This window comes from Bombus affinis, chromosome 1 (assembly GCF_024516045.1).
Source record: "Bombus affinis isolate iyBomAffi1 chromosome 1, iyBomAffi1.2, whole genome shotgun sequence".
NCBI classification, from domain to species: domain Eukaryota; kingdom Metazoa; phylum Arthropoda; class Insecta; order Hymenoptera; family Apidae; genus Bombus; species Bombus affinis.
In genome coordinates, this window is record NC_066344.1 from 11,592,329 (window position 1) to 11,613,302 (window position 20,974).

General features: G+C 33.9%; 4 protein-coding genes across 11 annotated transcripts; 1 reads left to right on the forward strand and 3 right to left on the reverse strand.

Annotated features, from left to right (window-relative positions):
- Positions 1 to 80: 80 nt before the first annotated feature.
- Positions 81 to 3,130, reverse strand: LOC126917118 (negative elongation factor B). Of its 3 annotated transcripts, none has more exons than XM_050723655.1 (8): positions 3,000 to 3,130; positions 1,805 to 2,441; positions 1,567 to 1,734; positions 1,362 to 1,487; positions 1,009 to 1,278; positions 651 to 935; positions 377 to 577; positions 81 to 291 (listed from the first exon to the last, which is right to left on the reverse strand). In XM_050723655.1, exons 2-8 carry the CDS (start codon positions 2,411 to 2,413, stop codon positions 139 to 141), a joined length of 1,812 nt encoding a protein of 603 aa, XP_050579612.1. In that variant the 5' UTR covers positions 2,414 to 2,441; positions 3,000 to 3,130; the 3' UTR covers positions 81 to 138. The 3 variants fall into 3 exon arrangements, with proteins under 3 accessions (XP_050579612.1, XP_050579592.1, XP_050579603.1); XM_050723635.1 differs by lacking the exon at positions 3,000 to 3,130 and adding an exon at positions 2,708 to 2,857 and having other exon boundaries at positions 1,805 to 2,626; XM_050723646.1 differs by lacking the exon at positions 3,000 to 3,130 and having other exon boundaries at positions 1,805 to 2,663.
- LOC126917128 (coiled-coil domain-containing protein 102A) lies at positions 2,999 to 6,132 on the forward strand. Its single transcript, XM_050723671.1, has 7 exons — positions 2,999 to 3,144; positions 3,416 to 4,149; positions 4,225 to 4,450; positions 4,531 to 4,740; positions 4,840 to 5,087; positions 5,188 to 5,273; positions 5,344 to 6,132. The coding sequence occupies exons 1-7, from the start codon at positions 3,034 to 3,036 to the stop codon at positions 5,364 to 5,366; spliced, it is 1,638 nt and encodes a 545-aa protein (XP_050579628.1). The 5' UTR covers positions 2,999 to 3,033; the 3' UTR covers positions 5,367 to 6,132.
- Positions 6,133 to 6,333: 201 nt separating this feature from the next.
- LOC126916992 (mucin-19-like) lies at positions 6,334 to 12,398 on the reverse strand. 5 transcript variants are annotated; one of them, XM_050723392.1, is made up of 7 exons: positions 12,068 to 12,398; positions 11,262 to 11,363; positions 11,042 to 11,197; positions 10,593 to 10,971; positions 10,404 to 10,517; positions 9,925 to 10,266; positions 6,334 to 9,855 (listed from the first exon to the last, which is right to left on the reverse strand). In XM_050723392.1, exons 1-7 carry the CDS (start codon positions 12,125 to 12,127, stop codon positions 6,443 to 6,445), a joined length of 4,566 nt encoding a protein of 1,521 aa, XP_050579349.1. In that variant the 5' UTR covers positions 12,128 to 12,398; the 3' UTR covers positions 6,334 to 6,442. The 5 variants fall into 5 exon arrangements, with proteins under 5 accessions (XP_050579349.1, XP_050579342.1, XP_050579356.1 ...); XM_050723385.1 differs by having other exon boundaries at positions 6,334 to 9,714; positions 9,760 to 10,266; XM_050723399.1 differs by having other exon boundaries at positions 6,334 to 9,081; positions 9,745 to 10,266.
- Positions 12,399 to 13,420: 1,022 nt separating this feature from the next.
- LOC126917133 (zinc finger protein 668-like) lies at positions 13,421 to 20,795 on the reverse strand. 2 transcript variants are annotated; one of them, XM_050723693.1, is made up of 5 exons: positions 20,664 to 20,795; positions 20,060 to 20,163; positions 18,375 to 18,895; positions 16,197 to 17,027; positions 13,421 to 16,042 (listed from the first exon to the last, which is right to left on the reverse strand). In XM_050723693.1, the coding sequence occupies exons 3-5, from the start codon at positions 18,445 to 18,447 to the stop codon at positions 15,363 to 15,365; spliced, it is 1,584 nt and encodes a 527-aa protein (XP_050579650.1). In that variant the 5' UTR covers positions 18,448 to 18,895; positions 20,060 to 20,163; positions 20,664 to 20,795; the 3' UTR covers positions 13,421 to 15,362. The 2 variants fall into 2 exon arrangements, with proteins under 2 accessions (XP_050579650.1, XP_050579641.1); XM_050723684.1 differs by having other exon boundaries at positions 18,375 to 20,163.
- Positions 20,796 to 20,974: the final 179 nt, after the last annotated feature.

Consider the following 20,974-nt stretch of genomic DNA (forward strand, 5'->3'; position numbering starts at 1 on the left):
TATGTTTTAAATTCATTCTTCATTCAATTCATTATTTATTAAAATTAAAAAAACGTACAACATAAAAAAATAAATGTTCATAAGTTACATAATTAAGTTTCATTTTTGAATATATTAATAAAAAAAGTTACATTATGTTTACAACGCTGGTGTAGGTACACCAGTAAGAGGAGAGGGTGGACATTCAAGTCCTAATGTATCTATTTGTGTTGTAGTTAACTGATCCTCCATGGAGCGATTCCCAATTTTATCACGTAAAGCTTCATAAAGATTATGTACTGCTTCATTATGCTTAAATTATACATGAGGTTATGAAACTGTTATATAGTTATGATATAATATAACTTTATTTTTTCTTTTAATAAAAATATATTACCTGACTAGTTGGTTGGAGCGCTTTTATTAGTGTATGAAGACGAGTCGGGGGTAACTTTAGATGGATGTACCAAAGTAACTTTAATAAATGGCGTGTAACATTGTCTCTGCCTAATCCAGCTAAGAAAAATTCGTCAAAGATGACTGTACAGAATGATTCATTAGGAAATTCATCAGCCATATTTAATATTAATAATGATACCTGTAAATCATGTGTAAATTAATTAGTTATTATGCTATCAATGATTATTCAGTTTTAAGTAAAATGTGCTTACTAAAGTGTGTAAAAAGGGATCTTCAAATGCACGTTGTGCTTGACAATTTGGTAAAGTAGCTAATACTCTCATTAAACCTCTAGCATCACCTCTACCTCTTCCTATTCCACCACCACCTCCTACATGTAATGCGTAATACATAGACAAAACTGCAGCAACTCCTGAAAGCTGTGCATATGCTTGACAAGCATCAGGAGGAGGACCAGAATGTTCTATTATAGCAATTGCACTTTCTCTCTCATCAGGTGGAAGTTTACAATTTAATTGTCTTATTTGATCATCGACCTAAAATATGAATTACTAATTATTACATTTATTTAAAATTACATATTACTATATACAGCCTATGTAAGTTTACCATTAAAGACATAAGTGCAGGTAGAAATTTTGTCACAACTTGACTATCTAGTTTTGGTTCTTTAAAATCTTGTGAATCAATCATTTGCCAAGCAGATAAACCTAATGCAAGCATTCTGAGTAACAATACAAGAACTGCATTTTCTCTAGGCAGTGCTTCACCATTTATCAAATGAAGTGCAATTTTGATTGCACTACTAGCAAGGAAATTTACTGCATATGGATCACATAATATCATGCTTAGATCACCCAAGACTTGTTCTTGACCTCTCTGTAAAAAATTGCAGATCATTTTACTTTCTATCAATAAATAAATAGGTATTATTATTAAATGCAAATATTTTTATTACATACCTTAATACTATCCAAAAAACCTTGTAATTCACGAGATCTTTTAATGTCAACATTCTTTTCTCTAATACATGCATCAAGGCACCAAGTAAATTTATGACATGGATCAACAGAAATAATATCTTGTACCTAAATATTTATTATTTAGATAATATTATATTCATTTTACATAATATTGTATAAGTAATTTAAAATGATACAAATTTACCTCTAAATCATGTAAGGCCATTAATAATTCTGCTCTTAATGTACAATAATGTATATTTTTTGTACGTAAAAATAAAGTTCTTAAAAATTGTAATACCATGTCATATAATTTTACACTATGTCCAATCATATGTGCTAGTTTTTGTACTACTTCACCTTGTCTTCTTACCTAAATATATAAATTATATAATTAGAAATTCACAATTTTTTTATGAATATTTATTTCTAATATACTATACCTTGGGAGAAGGCATAAAGAAAAGACTATTTAAGTTTCGATGATCAAATAATATTTGTTCTTTCTCAATGATATATCGACTAAATAGTGGAGAAACTTCATCTCCAAATAAACTCTGATTATCTTTCCAAATTTGACGTTTAACTTCAGTGTCTGCATCATTGTATAATTCTTTTTCTCGAACAAGTACTCGTAAATATTTATCTTCTATGTGTGGGGTGTTTCTTAAAATACACATAACAACTGGCCTTAGTGCTGCAACTCTTACAGCTGGAAAACTTTTGGACAATAATTCTTTTAATCTTCTGTCACCTGCTGAACCTCTGTCTGCTCTTTCTGTTCCAATTTCATTAATTCTTTTTATTAACTTTTCTCTTAATTCTTCAAGAACTGATGCATGAAAATCTAGTCTTCTTACTCCATGAAGATCAAGTAAAGGTAACATTGGACGTAAAGATGGTAATAAAATACCATTTTCTAATTGAAATTCTTCAATTGCTTTTAGCGGGTCTGTACAACTTGTTAAAGCATCTCTTAAGAAACCTTGCCCAGGTATACCAAGGTCATCCAAACCATTTCCAATCTCACAACTATTTTTCACAGTATTCATTACTGTTTTGTTTATCTATATAGAATATCTTTACACACAAATGAATACAGAATTATAAAGTAATATTATATGATTGAATAAATTTTTTAATAATTGCGATATATTTTAAGATGTACAAAGAATTATCTCTAAATATTTTTCATTTTTAATTACAATTATTTCTCAAATACGATTTCTCATCGTATAAATAATTTTGTATTACTTTTATAGAATCTGAAATTATCAGTATATTGTTGTATATCATTACGATATCACAATAAATTTAGCAATGACTTATTGAATTTATATATATACCTGCTTAAACCAACAGTGAATAGAAAGAATATAACTATTTATACTTATTCTGTTTCCTTTTACGAAATATGTACCTATAGCTATATATGTATATGTATATTTATATATAGATAACACAAATGCAGCTCAGATGAATATACTATGTGATGTATAAAGATCAAAATTACTCAAATATTGTATTCAGATTGCTATTCTCTTAAATATAATGTAAATTAAAGTATAAATAAGATATAGAAATTGTCTCTAAATTTGTTAAGTGATTTGATTCGGGAAGGAATATATACCGTTTAACATTCATTCATAAAATAGTAGTATTTTAGGTTAGTATGGCACAATCAACAGCTAGTGGAACGTCTTCTCGACGATATATGAGAGAACACGATGTTAATGGACCATCTTCATCACGCTATGTGGATAGTGAATGGGAAACTAAAGAGGTAATAGTTAAAATTTGTTACTCTTATCTTTGAACCATAACAAATTGATCTTGTTACTTTACATAAAAAATAAATTATACTCTATACATATGAAATATTAAATGATTATTATTAATTTGACTATTAATATGAATAACTTAACTATTAATATGAAATATTAAAAACATTTTACTCTTACTTATTTCTCTATAAACAATAGCAATGATTACATATATTTATTTTAATAATAGAATAATATTTACATATAGCTTTTTATTTTCAATATCCTTAGGCTTTAAGACAAAGAGAACTTGAGGAAGCAAGAGCAAGAGCTGCACAAATGGAAAAAACAATGAGGTGGTGGTCAGATTGTACCGCTAACTGGCGAGAAAAGTGGAGCAAAGTACGTAATGAAAGGAATATGGCAAGAGAAGAAGCAAAGACGCTTAGATCAAAATTAGAAATTGCTGTAAAGGATGCAAATAGTTATAAACACGAATGTCAGGAACTTGAATTACAAAATGAACAATTAAAAAAAGAAATGGAAAAAATACATATGGTATTGCTAAAACACGCTGGCCAATTTGATCAACAAATTTTTACAGTTTTAGAATCAGATCCACAATTAAGAAATACATTAGGTATAGATGAATTATTGAAGTTTTACAATAATGTGGAACAAAGTGAAAGTGTAAATTCTCAGAAAGATTTACTTACTTGTAAAGTTCTTGATGACTCTAATGTTTGCTTAGGAAGTCATAGTATCTTGCCAGATAGAGATATTGAAGAATATGTATTACAAGGTGCAGTGCCAAAACATGCTGTAGAATTATATAAAGAGAGTCCTCTTAATTCATTAGATAAAGATATTGCAAGATTAGTTGCAGATTCTAATTCAGTAGAAGATAATGTAGAGAAAAATTCATCTTCATTACAAACACGTACAGATGATTCATATGTACAAAAAATAATTTTACTCCAACATAAATTGGATGAAGCTACAAAAACTATTTCTACTGAAAGAGAGTAAGAACATGAAAAATTATTATTTATTTATATCTAAATTCAATTTACTGAATTAATTGGATTTTATTTTAATAGAGAAAAAAATTCTTTACATCGTGGTATAGAAAAATTGAAAGCAGAAATAATACAATTAAGAAAACAGTGTGAAGAATTAGAAGAAAGCAAAGCTGATGTTACAAGAGAATTACTTGAATTGAAAGATCGGTTTCAAATTAAGCTTAGCGATGTACAAGCTGGTATAATTGATGAAGCTTCCAGTAGAGAAGGAATGAATCGTCGTCTGTGTGAACTTAGGGCTGAGGTAGATCTTATAAATATAAATATTGAAATATATTTAAAACTTTGATATATTTGTAATTATTTGTGATTATATGATTTTAGTTAGAGAAACTTCAAGCAGAAAATGCAGCCGAATGGGGAAAACGAGAACGTTTGGAAACAGAAAAAATTTCTTTAGAACGTGAAAATAAGCAACTTCGTAATGAATTAAATGATTTACAAGAAAGGATAGAATCTCGACGATCACGTCCAGTTTCCACATCAGACAGTGATACAAGACAATTGCAACAAGAATTTTTAGTTAGGAATGTGGTTTGTACTATGTACTAACACTTTAATTTGAATATAATATATGTTTAGTATATGATTATACTAATTTAATTAAACATTTTTATTATTGTCTATTGTTAGACAATATTGAAAAAATCTCTGGAAGAAAAAACAACAGAACTTTCACATGCCATGAGAAGATCAGAACAATATGAAGCAGAAGTAAAGAGAGTTAGAGCGAGAGTAGAGGAATTGAAAAAAGAATTAGCTGCAGTTCAAGATGAAGTGGATGCTGCAACTAACAGTGTTCGTAAATTACAACGAGCAAATGAGGATCTCTTAGAACAGTTAGAATCAGCTAATGTACAATTGGAACATTTTCGAAATAGGTAAATAGTAACAATATTTATTAATATCTTGAATATATGATATATCCACATTTTTTTAGTTAAATTATAGAACTCATATTGACAATTAATTTGTTATCAGTACTGATACCTACTCGGTAGATGTAGGAATAGGAGAAAATCTTGAAGAAAAATTACATATAACCAATGATGGCAAATTAACGAATGGTAAGTTTCAATATATTGATTTTTGTATCAATTTAATAAATATAAATAAATCGTATAAATACTATTTCAGAATATGAGCCACAGGAAGCCTAGTATTCACTCATTTTAATAATAATATTAAATTAATTCGAGCAATGATAAATGTGAAACTTGGAATGTGAAAAGCAATTTTTTCCATATTTTCCAAAATGTATACACCAGTCGATGTAGTAATACTTTTGAATTATCATAACCCTGTTAAATATATAAGAACTTATTTATTTAATAACTGAACTGAAATAATGAAATATTATTGTTTATTTCAGTATTGTATTATTGTTTAAATTAGACTATTTTTTCAAGTTTGTATTATAATTTGCTCTTTTTTATTAATTTTACCTATAACTGTATATATATATAATTCTTTTTGTAATGTTTTATACTATGAACACTTTTGTGAATATTTTAAATATTTCTTACTTATAAAAATTCACATTCCAATGTATTATGTTTTAAATATTTTTACTGTATGTATATAAATAATGTATATAACTTAAATCATATATGTATGTAATTTCAAATTTTGTTTCTTACCTAAAGACTGGTGAAGTTAGATAATGAGAGATTATCTGTACCATCTATGATACCTGATATTTATATGTGCTTCTAATTTTTGTGTGGTTTGTAAAATAAGGTCTAAAAAATCGTGAATGTACCTATGTCTATATTATATGGAAGTTAATGCCCTAATTTTAAGTAGAAGAACTATTTTAATTCAAACTTGACTGTAATGAATTTAAAAGAGGTCATATATATTTATTAATTGATGTAATTGATATCTGAAGGCGAATAGAAAGTAGAATCCTTTATTTGTTTAATATATGTTTTATTGATAAAAAAGGTTAGATACTAAAATTTGATGCAGCATTAAATTTAAAATGTACACTCAGTACAAGTACCTCAATAAAAATGATATGTAGTGTGTATATGTGAAAGAAATAATAGAAATATTATTACATTCATAAGATATATGAATGATCATAAATATTAATGCAAGGATAAACAAGAAGAATAATCTAAATTGTAATAAAAAAATATCTCTAATATTAGTAAAGTATAAAATAATCTATGAATAAAAACTAAGTTTTTTTAAACAATACAAAAGAGTTTTTAAACCTTATAATCACTATCTAACATTTCATGGGAGTGCCATCGGGATATGTCGGCATTTTTGGTTTGCAAATTTTTGTTCTACCATTAGAACCATATACAATATTGCAAGAGAATGTAAAATATCCACAAGTTGAACTTTTCGTGTAATAACGATGTTCATATTTCCTTGGTGAATTTCTACCATCTAGTTTACCAGCAATGCTGTTTGTTATTGTATAATAACTTGGTTTCATTGGTACATTAGAATTGAATTTCGGATATTCTGTTGAAGTTTGATATTGGATTTGTGGAAAAGTATTTTTTTGCTTTTCTTTAGATGCAGCATAACTTTCTATTAATCTTTCATGATTAGTTTTAAGAGATCTGATTTCTGAAATAGGTGATTTATTTTCGTAAGTTATACTTGGTTCTTTTGGAATCAGAGAAACTGTTTGAGATTGAGATTTCCCATCGCCATGAGTAATAATTTTATCACCAGCTACAGATGTTACTCTACCACGAAAGCCAGGTGGTATAGTGTACCTTGATTGTAATGATTGTCCAGGTTGGAGGACATCACCAACTTGTGGTGCATTAGTATCTTGTTTCACATGAACGTCATACTGATTTCCAGCTGCAACATGTAATGTTTGTAATTGATAGTTACTATTATTTTGTTCTGCAGCATAGCTTTTTGAAATCTTCGGATTCATTGAAGTTTGAAATGATGACATGTCATAATCTTCGCCATTATATTCTTCTTCATAATCATATACTGAATCATCCAGTTGGGACTTTTCAACAGATTGATCTGTTTTACTAGTAATATTTCGCGAATTGTCATCTGGCTTAGTAAAAGTTCTTCTTTGGAAACTAGAACTAGTTTGTAAACCTGACTGAAGTTTGTCTTGATTATATTCATTATCTGAGGCTGTATTTATCCTTTCACTACTATTCTTCTGTACAATTTGTGGTCCATAAGACGGTTTGAATGGTTTAAACAGCTCACTATCCGTAAGATTGAAGTTGAATGGCTTTCTGGAAGTTGCTGCACCAGAGCCCGATCCTGCTTGTGCAGCACCAGTGTAAGTAATTCCATATTGGAAAGATCCTTCAAGTTGAGATTGAGATTGACCTGTATATGCTCCACTTTGAGCGGATGCTGTCCCACCTCCGCGGAATGGTTTCGAATATCTTTCAATTTTTTCATCTGTCTTAAGATATGGTTGAAAACCAATTTGAGCTTGACTTGAAGTACTTCCTTCACCATTTGCTTGAGCATCTGCCATTCCACCTTTGGAGCTTGCTTGTACTTGGGAATTTGTACCATGATTCCAGCCACTGCTTTGTGCACCTGTTGTTGTAGCACCTAATTCTGAATTTAATTGAACTTGTGTTTGACTCTTTCCATAACCACCAACTCCTTGAGCATTGCTTACTGCACCTTCTTTACCACCATTAATTTCAGCTTGTGCACTTTTATTTATGTCAGTACTACCAGCTTGAGCTGAGAATGATCCAGTACCACTATAAGTACCTGTTACTTGAGATTGAGCTGTACCTTGTTGAAACTTGCCTTGAGCTGATGCGCTTGCTTGAGTACCTGAATCTGTTTGTTTCACAGAACTAGATGCTTGAGAATTAGAGTTATCACTTTCTACAGGTAAAAGATTACTAGGTTGTTGATAATATTGAGGAATCTCTCCAGTATTTGTTATGGATCTTATATTGGATGGATACTGTATACTACCAGGATATTGTTTGATACCTTGTCCTTCACCTGGGTATTGTTCAATTGGGTATTGTCCATGCCCTACAAGACTTGAAGTTAAAGCTCCTTTATCTTGCCATCTTGAACTGCCAGGATATTGTCCTTGCAATGGATAACTCGGCGGTATTATTGCACGATTTTCCGAGTATTTTCCTTGAAAAGAATCTCTTGTACCATCAAGATTGCTTGTTCCTGGTGCAGTACCTGTAGAATAGGTAATATCACCACTTGGAGCTGTGACAGATATTTTTGGTATAATGCCTCCATTAATCTTTTTACCTGGTATCACGTTTCCTGGATAATGTACAGTTTCTCCTAATTGACTTACTGGTGGTGAAATACCACCGCCATAAACACCTGTAACATCAGTAGGACGACCAGGAAAAGTCCTTGGCGTACCTGATGTTCCAAAAAATTGTCTAGGGGACTGTCCACCAGGATACACATTAGCATCTCCAATTGCTTTTGAGTCTGTTATAATTTGGCCATGGAGAGTATCTGGTACAGTACCACTAGTATAAACACCACTTGGGTAAGGTACACTACCACTAGTTACAGTACCAGGTACTCCAGGGTAAGTAACATCATCACTAGTCGTAGTACCAGGTACACCTCCAGGATAAGCTATGCCACTACCAGTTGTTGTACCAGAAATTATTCCAGGGTATGTTATGCCACCAGCAGTTGCAGTACCAGGCAGACCTCCGGGATAAACTGCACCATCACCAGTAGTAGTACCAAGTACACCTCCAGGATAAGTTACACCACCACCAGTTGTAGTACTAGGTACACCTCCAGGGTAAGCTACAGTACCACCAATTGTAGTAGCAGCCACACCTCCAGGATAAGCAACATGACCACCAGTTGTAATACCAGACACACCTCCAGGGTAAACTGTACTACCACCTGTTAAAGTTCTAGGCACTCCTCCAGGATAAGCTACACCATGACCAGTTGTTGTACCAGGTGCACTTTTAGGATGAACTACACCACCGCCTGTTACGGTACCAGGCACTCCTCCAGGATAAGTTACACCACGACCAGTTGTTGTACCAGGTGCACTTTTAGGATGAACTACATCACCGCCTGTTACAGTACCAGGCACTCCTCCAGGATAAGTTATACTTAGACCAGTTGTTGCACCAGGTACACCTTCAGGGTGAACTGCATCAGCACCTGTTATAGTACCAGGCACTCCTCTAGGATAAGTTACACCACCACCAGTTGTTATACCAGGAATGCTTCCAGAATAAGCTATACCACCACCAGTTGTTGTACTAGGTATGCTCCCTGGATAAGTTACACCACCACCAATTGTTGTACCAGGCATGCTTCCAGGATAAGCTGCACCATCACTAGATACACCTCCGGGGTAAACTGTACCACCAGTAATTGTAGTACTAGGTACACCTCCAGGGTAAGCAACATCACCACCAGTTATAGTACTGGGTACACCTCCAGGGTAAACTGTACTACCAGTAATTGTAGTACTAGGTACACCTCCAGGGTAAACTGTACCACCATCAATTGCAGTACTAGGTACACTTCCAGGATAAGCAACACCACCACCAGTTGTAGTAGTAGGTATATTTCCAGGGTAAGCAACACCACCACCAGTTGTAGTAGTAGGTATACCTCCAGGGTAAGCTATACCACCACCAGTGGTAGTACGAGGTGGACCTTCAGAGTAAGGTATACGCCTACTTATTACAGTACCAGGTAAACCACCAGGGTGAACTGCATCATCACCTGTTATAGTGCCAGGAACTCCTCCAGGATAAGCTACACCACCAGCAGTTGTTGTACCAGGTACAGTTCCTCTAGGTACACTTCCAGAATGGACTACTCTACCATCAATTGTAGTAGAAGGTATATTTCCGGGATAAATTGTGCCACCTACTCTTGTTGGGTATGATGCATCACTACCAGTTGCAGTGTCAAGTATACGTCCAGGATACATTGCACCACCACTAAGGTAAGGCATATGATCTCGAACTGTACTAGCAGGTATTTTACTAGGATAAGTTGCACCCATTCCAGGAGTGATCATACCAGATTGTCCAACAGTATTATCTCCTGGTTGTTTGATTGCTGAAGAAGCATTAGTTAATGTACAATAGAAAGTTCGAAATATTCAGAAGATTAGAATGAAAATTCACTGATATGTTATTCATTGTGCATATAACAGTATGCGAAATTGTGTTTTCGGATAGCAATATTTACAATACCTGGAATTTGAACATATCTATCTGGAACATTTTCACCAGTATATTTTGAACAATCTTCACATCCACTACTACCCAATGACATACTTTGTGCTTGCCCCATACCATTGCTTCCAGCTAAAAATGTTTTGGAATAACAAAAATGCAAAAACCATGCAATAACATAGTAAAAATGTTTTCTTAATTACGCACTAACAACTGCGCGGGAAGATTGTTGAGTAGCTTCAGCCTCGGCCTTGCCTTCTTTCTGTTCATTATTACCGATACTTAAGTATTGAGATTGTGTCTGTCCTCGAAATTTTCCTGGAGATGGTTGTACTTGACGACGCAAACGATTTTGTTTAAAGTTTTTATGCCTTTCTTCAAGCGCGACTTGTCTCTTAGCTCGACTTATCAGTGGTGTTAGAAGTATATCAGCTACTCTTCTTGTTACGATATCATTTTCATCCATAGGAAGTATATTAAAAAAAGGATCTATCTTTTGTTCGAATATTGGAATAGTTTTTTGTAGTAAAATAATTTTGTGGCCATTACAGAAATCAACTATTCTAGCTCCAGCAATTTGCCATGCCTGTCAAACGTAAATTATTTTTTGTATTATATAAGTAATAATAATGTTAACAATATCTGTAATGTGTTACCTCTAATTTTGTCAAAAATTCGTTTGGAGCATAAAGAACTTTTGATGTTTGCTTCCGTTCAATTCCATTTTCTGAAAGTCCTTCTGCAGCGATATTGTCTTCTAGTTTCTCTATATAGCAATTGTTTTCTTCTCTATCCTTATATGCACTAAAATGCTGCAAGAAGTAAAAATTATAAAATATTGTTTATACAATTTCGGTGAGTAAAAGTTCTCATTACCGTTTCATAATCAGTAAATGTCCATTGCTTCTTTATTAAGTGCTTGCCAACATTCGGTATTTCAAAGTCATCGTAGATGGAGCGGTCAAAGCGTTTTTTTTCCTATGAACGAAAAATGAAAATTATTAAGGGAATTATTGAGATTAAAAAAGTACGTAAAACGAACAATATAGTATTTTATAAGATAATTTTTAAATCTATAAAAATTGTTTTACACTTTTTACACTTTTTACACTTTTTAAATACAATATTCGAATGTTAATCTCTTCAAAATGTATATTACTTAAATTTATTTCTAAATAATACATAATAATTGATAACATTTCGTAAAAAGACAAACAAAATAAAAGGGGAAGTAAAAGAAAAGAAAACTAATCGAATATAGGAATTAGGAATAGGTCGAGTTGATTTCCTATCAATTTATCTTATGAACTTTGATCTCCAAATCTTTGGCCTCTCAACTAGCTAGAGTCACACTAATATTTAATTTGTATTAAAAAATTGAGTAAGTCTTATTCGAATTGGGAAAGGTACATAAAGAAATTCATTGTATATGAATTATTCATTATAATAAATTATGTACTTTTCTTATTATCTGGCTTAGATATTAATATAGTTTATAATGTATCTACAATATTTTGATTTGTAAATAATTTAAAAACGAATATATTTAATTAGACATCCACAACTTTGTTTTTATGAATATTTTTAAATATGCTTTAGATTAAATTTATTCGTTACGAGCAAATGTTTTAAAGATTAAAAAATTAAAAAATTGAAATAAAAAATAATGGATGACAACTTACATAGTATCTTGAAAGTACTGATCCCGAGAAGAAAATCAGGATGACAAGGATCGGTCGCATGGCTCCAGTTTACTTCGAGGCCTTCGTTGCGACTGAGAGCTTCTATTTAGCGGTAGTTCTAGTAAATTCATTCGCTGATTCCCTCCAAATATGTAGTACCTCTTCCCTGTTTTTCTTCTTCTTCGGCTTACTTACACTCGATCTTGCGAAGAGATCAAGAAGCATGAGGATTTGAATTGAAGCTTGAGTGGGGGAATAGTTTGATAGGGGAAATTCTAAGAAGCGTGGGTATGTAAATCGTGATATGAAGTGCGTCTGCAGTCTTATAAGCATCACGTTATCTTATGTCGTCTCATGATGTCCAGATCTCCTTACCGGCATGTTTTCACAAGCATTTTTGTGCTTTTATAATAACAATATTCATGAAGTTGTGCGGAGAATCTTTAGAATATAAGAAGAAATAATGGGAACAAAAGACAAACAAAGTCAGATCTAGGTCATTTTATCTAATTCATATTCTTTGAACAGCTATTCATTTATTTGTATTGAACTTATTACAAATTCTATTTTATCAATTACCAAGTATTTAAACTAAACTTTTATTAAAAAAAGCTACTTGTATTGCTATACAGGAATACGTATATAGTAAAAAAGATCATTAAAATAATATACCCATTATATTTTTTGTTTTTAGTATTTTTTATTTGTTTATTAATGCCAACTTAAGATGACACCTTCTTTTTGCTTTGATCGCACATAGTATTTCGAAGATGATATTCCTAGTTACGCAAAATTACTTTTGGATAAGAGTAATCTATTTCACCATACCACTTCGCTGCCTTACTTTCCAAGACGCAAATATCTTTCTAATCGTGCATGATATCGCCTAAAGTCAGTTTATGTGACCATCATCGACTGACTAAGATAGATGTGTTCCCCTTCATTGCCCTAATTATAAACTCCAATCCATTTGGTAAATACAGAAAGTCGTTGTTTGCTCTTCTTCGAAGTATTATTAAACTATCGCACAGTTCATCAGCAATAGAAAAAGTTGGATGAGTAAAAGTTGGATTATTCGTATTTGGCAATTATATTAATACGCGCTATATAGCTGTCTGGTTATGAAACTGTGTTAAGTGAATCTTTACCATAAATATATTTTTTATTCTTTGGAAAATTTTTCGACTATAACTGCATATAAAAAATACCTAACGTTTCTTGAATAGTTTCGTTTTCCTTCTCTTTCATTCTGGAATATGAAAAAAGCAAAATGTAGATAAAAATTAATAAGTGAAATTGTAAGTAATTAAAACTAGAATGGGTTTTTACAAAAATATTATACACACTATCAAGTATATATAGCTATAAGTATATTTTTTTCATTTTAATAGATATGACTTGCACAATTCGTAGAAAAATTGGTAAAATGTTTGCTTAGGCACTCCAATGTACAAATGGTACATTACATACGTAAAACGAAAATACATTACAACTGTGTTAATTATTAGGACTATTTGTGACATTCTAGATATATACTAATGTATAATGTAGGGAATGCTATTTACAACATGTTATTTTACATAACTATACAATATAACATTACATTTTGGGATGTAATTTAATGTTCTATGTTTAATCTTCGTAATAGATCGATGACTAGGATACAAGTACTTGTGCTCGCTTTTGATTTTAGGTTACTACAAACACGTGTTCTAATGTATGACATTACTGTGAAAAAATAGATAAACTACGTGAAATCTTTATTATAAAACCGCTGCCATTCGATTTTCTGTGCAACCGTTGTTTTGTAAGTTTTTGTTTTAGCCAAGAAAAGTAATTTCATTTTTCTTAAATCATCATGTAAGTAATTACGAAAAAAGATTAGAAAGTTTATGAAAGATATGGGTGAACCATTTCATACATAATGTACATATGCAGTATAAATTAACAAAAATTCGATGGGTTGCGCATAGAATAGCAGATCGGATTGGACTAGTTTACACTCAGATCGTTACCGATCATCGGTAACGTATCGAAAACAAAAAAAAAACTTAATTACATAATACGACCACTAGAGGGCTACTAGATTGCATATGGTCGCCGGTTCCGTTTATGAAAACTCGAATCACAGACGATACGCGTTCGTATTTAAAAACGCGATTAACGTACTACAATATAAAACTATGTGTTTTCTTAGATATATACTTGTAGAAAAATGTGATCCAAAATTACATTTATCCACATTATCTGTTGTTTTAATGGAAATCCTAATTGCTATTCAACATTTTTCCGCTTTACTTTATACACTTCAATAATTAATTTTGCCAAATTTGAATTTGACCACCGCAATAAAAATATGTAGTTCAATATAAATGTCTAACATACATTTTAAACAAGGCGTTGTAAAGTTACAAGTTCTCGAAAAATGTAATTTCTTATATACAGATTGCTCGAACTAAAAATAGTTCTATTCTTTTTACTTATTTTTATACTATTTCACAATTATATGAATGTCTACATATAATTCGATTGGTATTCGTTGGTAATCTACACTTTAGTGTATTGTTAGTTTCAAGCCTCGAGGAATTTTTAGCTGCCTAGAAGAGCTTGGAAAATTTGATCAATGCAACTAATACTAAGATAGGTATGCATATAGGCACTGCAATTCACTTTAAATCAATAAATTACTTTTGTTTCTTAATACGCGTGATATGTCTTTAAAAAATTGTAACTACGTACGAATAGTATTTAAGGCACAACACTAGGAATTGATAATTCACAATTTTATCGTTAATATGACTATGTGCTAGATGGTCCCTAATTAGGAAGGTGCGTGGAATAATATTTATGATATAAGTAATCTCTATAATATTTCTTATCCTCGTTGAACTTATCTCAAAATTGACTCCATATACTTAACTATATAGAAATGGGTGCTCATTGCTCATAGAAAGATGTCAGTAAGTAAGATAATAGAATTTCAAACGTTTCCCATTAAAACTTAACGAACTTATCTTAATATTGATAGGAATGACACTAGTTGCTAATAAGTAATTACGTCTTTGTATCTCTATGAAGCGATTATTTAATCATTCATATTTTTTTATGTAGACTGTAGTTCTTTCGTGCTTATGATACACATTCAAACCCAGACTGAACGTTTCATGAGTATAAAATAATCTTTGGTGTATCTATGTACGATAATATTGCTATCGTTATTCGCTAAAAATACTTGCCGTAGTTTTGCTCTAGCATTTTGGACGAATATTCTTCTTTTCTTCGACATGCGGTTATTCTATGCAATAGCTAAATTAAGTGTCATCGTTGTCGGTTGGGAAAATGCGGAAGACCTCGCAGGGTCGGAAAAATCGTAACTGTTAGAAGAGGTTTGACTGTCATTGTTGAAGCGATTAAGATGTTCCGGATTAGGGGATATAACGGAAGTTCTAATAACCATTCTGGACACACACTCTGGATTTTTGGTTGCGTTATCAGGTGCTTTCCTCTCTCGTTCTTCGCCTGGGGTTTTCTCTCTGTAGAAACGTTTTGATGGCGGAGGCGTCACTGATGCATCGGGAACTCTGGTGTGCCTAATGATCGCGGAAAACGCCGAAGATGAATTATTTTGATCGCGATTGAGACCCAGGCGAGGAACGATAACGCTGGTAGGGGATGCCGTGACGCACGACGTTGTTTGTAGTCTGTTCAAAGAAGATGCCAGCGGAGCACAGGATTTTGTTGACGACGATGTCGCTTTTTGATCGTTCCCATCAGCTTTATCCGCAGATGATCGATGATGCGCTCTCATACATGATGACTCTTCATGTTTGTAGAGATACGACTTCAGAGCAAATGCTTTACCGCAGCGTCCGCATACATATGGTTTGGTGTTCGAGTGCGTTTGTATGTGGGCGCGTAAGTTTGACTTGTCAGCAAACGCTTTATTGCAGATCGTACATTTGAATGGTTTCTCGCCTAGTATACAAAAGGGAAATGTCGTTGAATTACATAGTGGGCAGGTAATTATTATTTGATAAAAATCGACGTATTTATATATTTTATTGGTTACGTAATACATCATTCACTCCATCAGCGACGTATAAAATAATATTTTTGTATAAATTCTCACCTGTATGAGTACGTATGTGTCCCTGCAGGAGCCATGGCCTCGAGAAACACTTGCCGCAATAATGGCACTTGCACCCCTGGTTATGCGTTCTAACGTGCATACTGAACGCAGGCATACTGACATAGACTTTATCGCAGTGTGGACACCTTCTGGCTTTCTTGTCTCCAAGAGATCTATGCGTTTGTCGATGTCTGGCCAAATTAGACGATGTCGAGTACTTTTTTCCACAGTCAGGACATTCATGATCCTCATTGTCTTCGGATTTCGACGCCTCCGTTGAAGTTGAGGTTGTTCTTCGGTTTTGACAGATAGTCGAGGGCGTGGATTGAATTGATTCCAACTCAGCTTTATCGAGCGAATTCTCAGAGGCTTCGAGACTTTGACGTTCCTCTTGCAACTGATGAGAATGAGGTGAAACGTGGATGCCTAAAACTGTGTTCCTCTTTGAACGATTCTGTAAAATCTCACGTTCGCACTCGATCCTCTCGAAGAAGAGTCTCGTTCTTTCACCAAGTGTCTGTTCATCTTCGAGGGTCTCTGGGTGATCTTGAAATTGCGATTCTTGCTGTTTTGCTCGTGGGGTCATTATTCTGCCGCATTTGTCCGAAAATTGAGCACATCTAGGCGAAGCTGGTTGCTGATAAATCACGTTGTTGGGATGAATTAACGTACCAGCGGCTGCGGCTAAGCTCACTTCTGCCAATTTTGTAAGATTGTACAATTCTTCGGGACAGTCTGACGATGTTTCGCTACCGCATTCGCTAGCGCCGTCAGAAGTTGGATGGTTTCCACTGTAATCGGCCAGTCTTACTCCTCTTTCAGGACTGAAATCTATGAAAGATCGAAAAAAATTAGATTTATCATTAGTCTCCTTTATTCCTCTGCAAGGTATTCTTATTATTATGAATTTTACTTTTAACAGTATGATCATTTAGACAATATGAGACTTTACCGCTAGACTATCACGTTGGATAATAAAATTGAAGGAAGTTCAAAATGCCGCACGTGGAAACATTTATCATTGTTAGTGGAGATTTCTACGATTTCGGTGCGTGTTGGCGAATTTCCAACGGAAATCTCGTGATCAAACTAAAAGAACTTCCAATTGATAGTTTGATTTCGTTGTACGCGGCTGTTTTGAAATTAGTGACATTTTCGCGTCATTCTTGTGCAACGAGGAAATGCATCATGTTCTGGCGCTTCATTCTTTATAACTGGTTTTTAGGAAACGACGTTTCTGTATCATATATCAATCTCTTTGATGAAACTTGAAACAGGTGGTACCGCTCTGCGCATATTAACAGAAGCTTATAGAAAAATTTCGCTCAAAGAACAGAGGATTTCTTATTTCTGTAATTTCTTTTTATGAATTTAACTTACATTTTATGTATTTAAATCGTAAACCGTGCCGAACAAAGAGATCCATATTTATGACTTTGAATCCATGTATCAAGGCGCTTCGTGAAACACGAAGCACCTTCACGAGTATACCGCCTGCTCTGTTTTTGAAGAGAACAGAAATAGAGTAGCTATCTTTCTCTCTCTATCTTCTAACTTATTCTTCTCTCTCTATTTAATTCTTGTATTTTCTGCGTACCTCTATGTACACATACATATGCGTTTGTATGAAAGTTTTGGAGGGGTTGACGGCATCGCGACGGTATGCGTCGTGTTAGTTTCGTGACGCATCTAGCGTCTCCTATTCTTAAATCTGCATGATGTACCACCTTAATCACGAAGCAACGACCAGCAAATTCTCTTGGCTTGTGGTCAGAAACTTTGATTGACGAGATGGACGTAAGCAGCGCGAAAATTTTGCTTGCTCCGACTCAAGTGCCTACATTTACGTTTTTGAGGCGTTAACATTACCATTAATGGAACTTTCGCCTTAACCTTTGAACTTTCAACGTAACTCTTTCAACTTTCTCATAATTAAAAGCTTTTTGACGAACACATGAAACTGAACGCAAAACCGAATGCTAACGTAAAACTGCATGTAAAATCGAGCATAAAATCGAATTGATGAATAAGAAATAACAATCTTTGCAGGTTTTTCGACGAAGAGGACGCGTTAAGGTTTATTTTTAAAACGGAGATACAGCGCAGAAGATGAAAAAAAATTCCTGGCACGGGATAAGCAAGGAATATTCAAAGAGACAGTTACGAAAGCGGACGTACCTCTTCCGGATCCATCAAACTCTTCTTCGACTCCATTGTATCGTCGGTGGGTGATTAGAAATGCCCTCGGCATTTTCTTCTTTATTGTGATTTGCCTTCTTCTCTCTATTTGACTCTTGGAATCACACAAACCATACCTTAGATCTGTCTGATCTAACTTCACTGTCACACACGGTCACTAATTGCAAATGTTACTTTAAGTTGAAGAATACCGCGAAAGAACGTTGAACCCCCGGATTGAAGATGATGGCGCGCGGTTTTAAGTAATCTCTCGCGTATCTTGTACCTGTTGCTAAACACGGGGGTGCGTCCGCCTCGAGAATTTCGGGCGTAATAGTTGCTCCGGCTAAGATTCGGGACTACATATAGGAGCGCAGCCTCCCTCGCCCTCCGCCGTCTCTTCGTCATCGTCTTCTTCTTCTTCAGCTGCTGCGCACCGCGTTGCACGCGCTCAGAAGGGTGCCCGACTGGCTCGTGTGTCGCCGCTGCTTCTGTTTGAGTGGTGGCGAAGTGTGCGACCACTGTATGCACATCCGTGTCGCTTTTTCAATCGAGCGTGAACGGGGACAATGTTGTGCACGAGTACACGCGTAAAAGATTGAATACTAAAAGTTCTTTAGATTGAAACTAATGACGATTTTTGCCTATTATCATTTTTTTATTTGCACTCGCTTAAGTACTCATTTAAGTACCGACTAGAAGTTTCTTCTCTTATTTGTTAGAAATTGCGTTATGTTTGTTAAAAAGCTGTAATGTTTATCTTATTGAAATTTTATGTAATTCATTGGGGAAAATACTCTTGAAAATTCAAATACTTCCTTTACATAATATTTTATCAAAATTTAATACTGGCTGAATTTAAAACTATCATTATGAGAAAAGAGAAAACAAAATAGGTCTCTTAATTTAAGATTTTTCATTCAAGCTTCGAAAACAATTTTCGTTTTAATAAGTCGCCGAAATGTTATCGATTGTAAACATCGTTTTGTGTGTTATTTAAATCCTTACAAGTTCGTTTTAATATTTGATAGGTAGTTAAAGCTTTCAGTTTGAAGTAATTCTGTATTTTTGGATTTGATTTGGAAATATAAGACGTATTAAATGGTTTCAAGGTAAAAAATTATACCGAGCTTTTTTCAGCTGAATTGTTGCGCGTTCGTAAGGAAGCGTAACGAAGATTTATTTTTTCTTTGACGTGGGTCGAAATACGTGGGGGAAGGTAGGTTGGAGGCCTACGTATTCGTTTATCTGTAGGAAATGTCGACCTGTAGCTCATGTGCGGTCACTGAACACTTTGTTCTAATGTAATATTGATGAACCAGTAAGAATCGAACAAAGTGTTCTTATTACTGCATTCGCTTTAAGAAACATGATGAGTTATGAAACTGCTTCCGGATGGACATGAACAGGTGTAAACATATAAAGTGCATTAGAGGATTTAGAGTGCGCTAAATTCGATATGAACCGAGGTGTTAAGAGGCGCTGTCACGAAAAAGATTTACATCCAATTTCAATTAACAACACGGACGAAGCATCGTTTTAATGTGAAATAATTTTTAAGTCGTCAAATAAAATTGTATCTGCATTGAAGTGTTGATATTTAAGATTTAAAGGCACGAATCCAGAGAATCGGTAAAAACAAATGAAACAAACGAAAGAAAGCATATTATTGAAACGATATTTACCAGTTGGCAAATGAAGGGATAGCATTCTATTTTTGTGCGAAGCCACCGTTGGTAGACAGATTTTGTGGGATCCGTGGCACGCGTCCGATGTTCATTAACTGCCACTGAACCGAGAAAAGAAGAAAGGGAAGGGAAAGGAACGTGTGTCGTTTAATATGCGGCATCTTTTGACCGTCATGACGGAGAAACGGAAAAAGCGCGAAGATGGCAGACGCGATTCATCGGGACACACAGTCTTTTTGCTTACGAGATGAGTGAAATTTCCTCGAACTCGATGCTACAAGTATTTTGAGAGAACGATGGAAACCACACTAAGAATATTATAAACTTTCGCTGCAAATGACGAGAAATCAGCTACAATTCTTAAACATCTCTTGCATCGTAACCTTCCACGCTTTTTCCATGGAATTTTTTAAAAATAAACATTATATTTTCATGGGAAGCGACTATCATACTTTAAGATACTCTGCAATGTTTTATTAATAACAAGTCGTTATTAATAAAATGGCACTTCTATTTCAGTCACACTTTATCGATTATATGTTCTGCACGATCGTATAATAATATCACAGACGATTTTGCTGAAAAGGGCTTTATTAATTACCTCGTTTCCTATCGATGTAACTGAACAATGAACCACGACGAAGGATTGTTGCACGCTTTCAGGTATCGAAGCATACGCGATAAATTTTAACGTGATTCGTAGAGCGTTTAAAAAGGAGAAAAATGGAAAGGAAAGCGAGATTTTCTAAGTGTGAGTGGCGTCGTTCGTGCAAATAGAGACTATGCAGCGAGAGACTATGCAAGCAGCGGGCTTTTTGGTCGGCGATTGAATGAATGCCACGCGAGTTAGTCAGCGTCGCGGTGCTAAATTCGGCGGACGCCTGGCGTCGCTCCAGAAGAACCACCCAGCGC